This window comes from Brachyhypopomus gauderio, unplaced genomic scaffold (assembly GCF_052324685.1).
Source record: "Brachyhypopomus gauderio isolate BG-103 unplaced genomic scaffold, BGAUD_0.2 sc114, whole genome shotgun sequence".
Classification (NCBI taxonomy): Eukaryota; Metazoa; Chordata; class Actinopteri; order Gymnotiformes; family Hypopomidae; genus Brachyhypopomus; species Brachyhypopomus gauderio.
The window spans coordinates 474157-483855 of NW_027506935.1; the positions used below are offsets into that span (position 1 = coordinate 474157).

The 9699-nt window shown below is 39.3% G+C and overlaps 1 protein-coding gene and 1 long non-coding RNA gene across 2 annotated transcripts; one reads left to right on the forward strand and one right to left on the reverse strand.

Moving 5' to 3' along the window:
- Positions 1-2061: 2061 nt before the first annotated feature.
- LOC143497861 (uncharacterized) lies at positions 2062-7104 on the forward strand. The gene is made up of 3 exons (XR_013125907.1): positions 2062-2233; positions 6380-6443; positions 6978-7104. It is a non-coding gene; the product is annotated as an uncharacterized LOC143497861 (long non-coding RNA).
- Positions 5622-9176, reverse strand: LOC143497860 (E3 ubiquitin-protein ligase TRIM39-like). The gene is made up of 6 exons (XM_076993469.1): positions 8632-9176; positions 8407-8502; positions 8044-8277; positions 7785-7947; positions 6852-6887; positions 5622-6427 (listed from the first exon to the last, which is right to left on the reverse strand). Exons 1-6 carry the CDS (start codon positions 9139-9141, stop codon positions 5880-5882), a joined length of 1587 nt encoding a protein of 528 aa, XP_076849584.1. The 5' UTR covers positions 9142-9176; the 3' UTR covers positions 5622-5879.
- Between the last annotated feature and the right edge of the window lie 523 nt (positions 9177-9699).

A 9699-nucleotide genomic window follows, 5' to 3' on the forward strand; every position in this document is an offset into this window, starting at 1 on the left:
GACCAAGAGCCACAAGAGGGGGGATGGCGAGTGTAAATTATTAGCGGGGGGGATGTAAAATGGACACAAATTAAGTATTAAGTAAAAAAAACAAGCACAAACTTCGATATAAACATAAGTCGTGATATGCTTCAGGACTTTGTCACGTTTGGAACACACTACAAGCTCTGTTATGTACACAACTGTTGTTTTCTAGGTAAAAAGTGGATAAACTCCGTTATCAACACTCGTTACAACGCCACTGACCTGCGCTCACTTTTAGGAAGAAAATAACAGACAGTGTCAGTAGTTTTTAAACCTCCCTCAGTCGTGTGCGGTGCCTTTGCTGCACCTCGTATGTAGTTTATTCCAAACATGTGACAGAAGAACCGCGTCTCACCAACGAGACTCAAATCACAATCACAATATCACAGATACTTCATACCGCTAATCTCCAGTTTTCCACTACGCCGGTTTTAAAAGTATTAGCGGCTCGCTGGGCTTGTAAACAAACCGCGCAGCACGAAGATGTAGCAGTGCTTGACCAACAGTGTTACGAACACAACTCGAAAAGATCTGAGTGTTGCGGGGCACCTTATAACTTATATCCACCGCCTTCCAAAGAAGAGGACCTGCGTCTAAGGCTGAAGGCGCTAAATTTAAAACATCCACCTGTAGGAGTGCTCAGATGTGTTCCTGTGGGGGATGCAGGATCTGGTGTTCTTCCATAAAACCATGGGGGGCAACAAATGGTGGTTTACCTCAAGAGGTTCCCAGAGCAATGGGATAAAACTGACCATTTGTATTTTAGTTATGTCAGTATGTTTGTGTGGCATGTTTAGTCTTATTTTGCAGCTTGTTGTGTACTGGGTAAAGGTTATGCTAACAGGATAAGAGTTCCATCACTCCCTGATAAGGTTTGTAGACTTCACCCCAAAGGGGACAGTCCTGTATGGAATGCACACTGTATGCAAATGTACTCTGATGTCTTTACCAGCAACCTGATTCCCATTGGTTAACCTGGTTTTTGTGACTGCTGTCTCTTTGAGATGCTGGGGGGATATAAAAAGAGAAGTTTGTGGGTGCAGGGGTCTCTTCCTTCATCTGGGCTCTCTTTTTTCATCTTGGCTCTTCTCTCTTTGCTTCCTTTGGGGTCCTTCTCCGTGAGGCAGCCTGCACCGGTTGGTATCTCTGTTTCCATTAGGTATTATTGTTACTTTAATCTAGTATGGTTGTTATTGTTTTATATTTTGTTGGTTATTGAATAAATCTGGTTAATTGTGTAGCCACGGTCTTCCTTGATTATAGCTATACTGGGCCAGATGAGCTCATTATTAGTATCAGTTAAAATGTAAATCAATGCTAATGCCAATTCCCTCTAAAGTATCCCATCTGCTACGCATGTTTATGATAAATCTCTGACAAAGCAGGCTATTGTTTATAGCAAGGTACTTTATAAAGTTGGTTAGGTATATTCTATAACTTGTACTGATCTATTCAAGAAGTGAGTTCTTTTAGATTCTTACCAACTATAATTTGGAGTCAGATATTTAAGTTTTATGCACGTCAATCCTTCTTCTGCACCTATTTCTGTCCTTGGTTGTAGGCAAGCAGGTAGGTTAGTTATATCTCATAACTATAACCCCTACACACCCAAACGTCCATACGTCTGCTCTTATAATTTTGTGGAGGGGAAACCAACACCAGATCATCCTTATCCCGAGAAATGGCTCGGTTATGAAGCTCCGATGAAGCAAACGCGTTGGGTGCTTGTGAGGCTATCAGATAAGTAATTATTTTATCAGTGGCCACATCTTTTCCTTGCATTCATTTTGTAATTTTAAGTAATTAAGTAAAGAAGTAAATAGACAAGAATGCCTATTTTATGAAAAAAATCATTAAAATGTAGTAGTGTACACTAATGCAAAAATAGCTGACCGGAAGTTCTAACACAAAGGCGGAAGAAACACACACTTGAAAGTGGGCGTGGCGAAATACGGTGAATACAACGTATACAACCCCCCCCCGCTCAACAACTGACGTTCGCCACCCCCCGGAGAGGTTTTTGTCTCCATAGACATATATACATAGACGCCTCATGGAACGCCGAGTCGTACGTAAATGCGTCCGCCATATTGGTGAGGGCAGAAGAGCGATCGGAGAAGCAGCGAAAGATGCCTCGCTCATGCTCTGCGTGTAACTGCACCAACCGCTTTTCAACTGAAACAAGATCAATTGGCATAACCTTTCACAGGTAAGAATGTAAATGTATTAATGCTTCTATTTGTCCATTACGGAGTCATTTTACGTACAGATTTTCCTGATTTTGTGTTCAATACTGTTCATCACGGACGTAATACTGTGATTTCCCGCGGTGAAACCAGTCTCAGAACAAACAAAGAAAGTATATTTTTACTAAATTCGACCGAAGTAGGTACTCTGATTATTGTGATTTGTTTAGCAAACGTTTGTCATACTATGTAGGTTTCCAAAAGATAGAGATCTCAGAAAGAGATGGGAAACAGCTGTCAGACGAGAAGGGTTTTCTGCTAGAACACGGAAAAAGCTGTGCAAGACTGTTCTTTTCCAAGGGTATTAGCTTCAAACAATAGAGATCCCAGTATATACAGAGATAGATATAGATCGATATATAGACATATATATATATATATATATATATATAGATATTAATGTGTACATATATATATAGATATTAATGTGTACATATATGTAGCGCCCCCTAGTTAATAAGGGCCAAACTACGCCACCCCTTAATTAGTGCTTTTTTACTTAGAGTAAGGGGAACTCTAAAGAAAGTAGACAAACGTCGGTGATGCAAAAATACAGTCTTTATTGAAGACAATAGACTGTCAGTTTAATTTAAATAAAACAAAAACAATCTAAGAGGTGTTGACACTACCTGTTTGTGGTTTGGAGACTGAGTAAAGACAGCCAATTGACAATACCACTCGTGAATAATCTCTAAAATTCAGCCACACACTGCAAATGTTTCCAAATCACACTCTAAAGTGAACACAGCACCCGATATGGCTGCCTCTATCTCAGTCTCAACATAGCCACCTCTAAATAGTACTGGATCAGAATACTTAAGAGACTCAAGTTAAAAAAAAAGGTACATCGACCAATAACTAGACATACAGGTAGTCACACAAGAGTAAGGGTTTTTAACACAACGGGTCACTTAAATACCCCTGAGCAGCATATCATTAAAAGACCACTTTATGATTTGCTATGGTAGGATCTTTTCGATAAAAGAACACGAAATAAAACAAAACGGTAGAAAACAGCAACTGACACCCACTGAAGCTGTGGCCCTTCATATACACAAAACAGAAAGAAACATTACATTCAGTCAATAAAACATTGACTACGTTCAACATTATGAATATGATTTAAAAAGACGAAACATACCACATTCATCAGGGTTGACCAACTTCACTCATGGACAGGATAGCAGCTTGTCACAGAACACTGGATATACAGAGTGTAATTAAAAAACCATATGAAACCTCTGGTTTAGGCATACTAAAACATTTTCAGGTGTTTATAAAGCTTTAGAGAATGCACGGTGGCTAATTGTACCATTCGTAAGTCAGTAGAAGACAGAATGGATGTGGCGTGTCACCAACAGACTAAAATAAACAAAGGAGCTTTACTCCGTATGTCTGAAAGGGTGCGACTAAAGCTCGAGCATGATTACCAAACTCGCATACCTCGTACTCTGTACACACACCGGCTGTTGCTACCTTAATGACCTGCGGCCACTCCACCTGAACACTCCTATCCTCACGTCCCCACACTAATTAAAACCAAACCATGTTTAGTTGCTCCATCAGTCATCTTGTGCAAAAGTATAACTTAATCCTACCTTCGGACTCGCTGTTACAGACACGCTTCTTCTAGACGACGCCACCTGCATGCGCTTTAGCCACCACGCTATCCTCTAGGACTCCACAGGTGTCCCTATATATGCCTACCTGTAAATGGCTCACCCAATGCAGGTGCTACTCTAGGACGTCATCCTTCATGTGCGCACCAAAACAAAGAAAGCGTCGCCTTGGCTATGCTGGCTACATATAGATATAGACATTAATGTGTACATATATAGATAGATAGATATTAATGTGTACATATATATAGATAGATATAGATATTAATGTGTGTATATATATATATATATATATATATATATATACATATATATATATATATAGATATTAATGTGTACATATATAAATAGATATTTTATTTATTATTTCATATATTGATGATGTGTGTGTACATATGTTCATAAATGTTAATTACTGTAAATATAAAAACGGAATCAATTGTATCATAGGTTGACATTTTTTTATTCAGAAATTACAATTAAAATATAATGAAAAGTCATAAATGTTGTCTTTGGTGATTGTTTAATTTCCAAATATATTAACGTTTATATGTGAGTGGGTCGATGACGAACATTAGCTAAAAATACTTTGTAGAAGAGCACTTTCTGAAGTTCGCTCCATTCACTTGCATTAGCCTTACTGGCACATATGCCCTCACCAATATGGCGGACGCTGTTACATATCGCAGCAGCGGGCTGCCCCGCTCGATGAGGCGTCTATGTATATATGTCTATGTTTGTCTCCGTTTTCAAAAATATCTCCGTCCACACGATCAGCGCTTTCAAAAATATCTACGTCCACACGACGCCAGAGATTTTTAAAAACGGAGGTTTTTGTCTCCGTTTTCAAAAATATCTACGTCCACACGACGCCGGAGGTTTTTAGCCTCCCGTCCACACGAAAACGGCGTTTTCGGTCACCGAAAACGGAGGTTTTTGAAAACGCCTTCCAAGGTGGAGACTTTTGAAAACTCCGGTCTCGGCGTATTCGTGTGGACGGGGAGCCATTTTGAATACTTGTTTTCTTTATTAGAGAGCAGCCCTGTTTCAACACAACGGGTAATGCTTGTGAACTCGGACTTACACATACATTGAATGGGTGCGGGGTATCGAATGAGTACGAACACACGGGGGTGGTAGGTTTGACAAGCACATTAAAAACACTCATACATACATCGATTAGAAGCTTACATTGTGCAGACACATTCATCACATAGGACTTTATCACAAGCACATTACAGACATTATAACACTAAACTTAGCGACCAAATATGACACGAAAGGAATTATGGAAACGATTTGATATGACGATTTGAAAAAACTGAACGCAGCGCATTTAGGCGCCTCCGCTGTGTTATTTAATGCGAAAGTAACATTAAATTAAACTGTACACATGTTAATAATCCGCCAATTGCAGTGACAACGAAAGTAATCACGGAGCTGTCCATGCTGAACAAGCTGAACGAATGTAAACAAAAAAAAGACATGCGCAGACTCACTATGTGACGTCAGCGTTTTCCTAAACATGCGTTTTCCCCGTCCACACGACAACGCCGAGACCGGAGTTTTCAAAAGTCTCCACCTTGGAAGGCGTTTTCAAAAACCTCCGTTTTCGTGTGGACGGGAGGCTAAAACGGAGACAAAACCTCCGTTTTAAAAAACCTCCGGTGTCGTGTGGACGGAGATATTTTTGAAAACGGAGACAAAAACCTCCGTTTTTAAAAACCTCCGGCGTCGTGTGGACGGGGTCTTATTCTGCCCACCATGGTGCTTCTTTGTTTTGTGTTGTCATGGAGATTAAAGACTCCATTCCCACCCTTGTGTCTCACTCCCTCTTTATGTTGGTTTTCTTTTAAAACTAAATACAATTTTAGATCACAATACTGTCATGCTGTTGCCATTGGAAACAGTAGAAAATGATTTATTTTTGTAATCATTTTTGCAATATTTTTTTATTATTACAGTTTCATAGATTTAAGATGGCAAACATTCACTCAGTATTACACATACATGAGATGATCATTGGAGCTGAATTTTTACCTCCATCATTGGTACAAGGACTGAAGTAAGGGTAGAGTTTCTCAGTGAAGGACTGACCAGTGTAAGAGTAGATATGAGACATGGCACCCACATCATAAAAGGAGACCAGACCCTCCTCATAATCCACAAACACCCCCACTGTCTGGGGCTTCTCTCTCAGGGTGAGGAGGACAGTGGGACCAGCACAAGCCTTATACTGATTCTCATTCCTCAGAACCACAGTCCAGAATCCATCCTGAGGACTCAGTGTAAACTTCTCCTTCCTGTCAACAGACTCTCTGGCCACTCCTACATCCCAGTCAGTCTTCCCCTTGACCTGAACCTCATAGTAAAATCTCCCTGATGAGAACCCCTCCTTTCCCAGGACAATGGCATACATGTCAAATCTCTTTGGGTTGTCTGGGAGATTCTGTTTTGTGTCTCCATATGTCACTTGTTTTCCATCATCAGACAGGATGAGGTTGGGATAAGCTGTATCAGGATCCAGAGTCACATCCACTGAGAGAAACATACAGTATGTTATATGTACATAATCATAAACTACATGACACCCTCATTATATAGTAGATCCTACTGATTAAAATATGTAACAGGGTTGAAGATTAAAATACAGACAGAGTAAACAATTTATCATGATTGTATCTTTTGCTTGTGTTTTTCACTGTATTTTTTCACTGACCCCAGAGTTCCATCACTATTTCATAAATATATATCTAATAATTCACCTACAGTGACAGGTGTGTAGAGGTATCTGCTATTTATTTAATATGCTGTCATACATTTAACAACTCTGTGTTCTTCACAGTGAACCACAATTAATACAGAATTATGAATTTATGCATGTATTACATTAGTGTTAGGATAATCTGTAAATAACAATAAGTTATTACAATTAGAAGAAAAATTAGAAATCACACTGTACCTGCATACTGTTGACTCCTCTTCAATTCTGTGCTGACTGAATTTTAGGAAAAGTGATAATTAGATTTTAATGAGATGATTTAAAAGCATTTTAAATTTTGCACTACTCTGTAATTCTGTATTTTAGGGGCTACTACTCGCGACTGGAGTGAATCTGGGACAAGCATGAAGCCAATCAAAGAGAGACGCTTGCTTGTGGGCTGTGAGTTCAGCACATAAGAGAAGAGAGTTGCTGTTAGTCGTAGCAGAGTGACCTGAATTTTCTCTAGCAAGCTGTTAATAAAGTTTCCCTCTGCAGAATTTTCTGTTAACGTGAGCCTCCTTATTCCTAAACCGCTTAGACATAATATTATTATGTTTTTTACCTTCTTGACCTGACTATGCACAAATGAGTAAATGGTTCCTGGTTCCAAATTGCAATGCATACATAAGCTATTAGCATGACCAATTAACCTATTTAATACTATTAGGCTTTGCACAAATGTGATGTTTGTTGCTGGTTATGCAGGTGACTTGTGCACATTCATGGAATTTAAGAGGACAGACGTGGTCACATTAAAGAAAGATTCAGATTGCTTACAGTTATGAATATGAACATATGCACATCTGATCTGAGCAAAAATAAATCAGGAGTGAACAATGTGACTTGCAATGTGAATGTAGCTTATATTTCATTATAGCTGTTGGCCACAGATCTCTTGTATTAGAGAGACTTATAGCTGGAAAATATATTTTATAGTAAAGCTTCTACAGAAAGATTCAGGTTACTACCAGTTATGAATATGAACAAGCAACACATGCAAATCTGATCTGAACAAAAAAAATCAGGAGTGAACAATTTAAATGTATTTTATATTTCATTGATTCATTGTCCACAGATTTCTTGTGTGCTTGGTAATATATAATTAATATATTTAATAGTAACGCTTCTCACCTGCGTGTTTCAACTTAGTATTCAGTGTTTCACTGAGTTTTATATTCAGAGTCTTCTGAAGCTGAGAGAGAACTTTCCTCACAGTCTCCACATTCACATCAGTGTCGATACTGATGTCAGTCCAGTTCTTGGTGTGTGGAGGGCTGTTCAGGGTTGGGTAGATCTACAGTACAGCAGGAGAGAGGAGAAACCCCTCAGCATGGGGAGGGTTGTCCTGTGATGTGCTGTGTTGTCTCTGAGCAGAGAGAGGAACACTGACCTGTAGAAGGTGGATGTGGTCCTCAGTGTGGGAGAGCTGCTCCAGCTCACTGTCTCTCCTCTTTAGTTCAGTGATCTCCTGCTCCAGGTCTTTAATGAGTCTTTCAGCCTGCCTCTCTGCTGCTTTCTGCTTCTCCTCCATCACCTGAAGCAGCTCATCCTGGCTTCTCTCAATGGAGCGCACCAGAGCAGTGAAGACCTCAATGCTGTCTGCAATCTCTCTCTCTGTGCTTTTCTAATGGAAGAAGAAATTTTAGTGAAAGAGTAAACTTTAATCAAACAAAGGTGAACTTTAGTTTTCAAAGTCATGCAAAACTAAATTGAAACTTCTGTTTATAATAGATATGAAATAGGTGGTTCACACCTTTCTGAGCTCTATTGAGTGTTTGATCTCTTCCATCTTCTTCAGTCTCTCTTGGATCATCTGCTGGACCTTCAACTGTGTCTTCCCCAGCTGTGTCTGTAGAGAGAGAAAATGTATTTATCATTTTACATATGAAATGGTGCCTTGAGTTTTCTTTACATTTTTTATATTTTTATATACATGTGTTGTGTTTAATGTTGATGTTATCCAGTGTTAGTGTCTCACCCTTTTCTCTCCACTCTCCTCCTCTATGGTAACAGTGTTGTGAGTCCTGTGTTCTCCCTCAGTGCAGAACTGACACACACACATTTTGTCTTCTCTACAGAACATCTCCAGGGGTCTCTCATGTTTCTGACATATGTAGTCTTCCATGTTCTCCACAGGGTTTATGAGTTTGTGTTTCTTAAGTTTTGGAACATTATTATGGGGCTCTAGATGAGACTTACAAAATGTCAGACCACAATCCAAACAAGATTTTACAGCCTTCACCTTCACTCCAGTGCAGGTGTCACAAAGAACATCATCTAGACCTTTGTTCTTCTTGAAGTGATCCACAACTTCTCTCAGTGTTGTATTAATCTTGAGTTTAGGTATCTTGTTAAATTTCTCTTTACATAGTGGACACAAACAGTGTGGACTGTTGTCCCAGTATCGTGTGAGGCAGGTCTTACAGAAGTTGTGTCCACATGGAGTGGTGACTGGATCAGTGAACACATCCAGACAGACAGAACACATGAACTGCTCCTCAGACAGGAGGCTGCTGGAGTCACGTGTGACTGATTAGAAAGGAAACATGAAGTATTCTTAATCCATATTTTAATCTATGTGAATGATTTCACACATTGTTCCTAAATACTCCAGAATTATGTTTGAAAGTAAACAGGCAATAAAAAGGTATACAAATCTGACTCCTGAACTGAGTTCAGTTTGATCATCATGTTTGTCTTTGTTCATTCTGCAGGACTCAGCACCACCACCTCAGACTTTAATCTCCTGATCTGAATCTTAACCTGGTTTACACTAACAACATGGAGCTCAGAGTGTAAATCACACCATTATGTAGTCAGTACTGCAGTTCTATTTTGTTCATACTGTTACTGAACCAATTTACAGTTAAGATAAAAATGATGGAGAATATTCCCACAGGAATATTAACCCACAGGCTGTGTTTCATTCATGTGTGTGTGTGGTGTGTAACTTACATGCAGGTGGTTTGTCCATGCTCCAACTTGTGGTGATGATTCTTCCATTTTTTTCCAAATTTTAAAAAAGAAATCAGCAAATACACATATT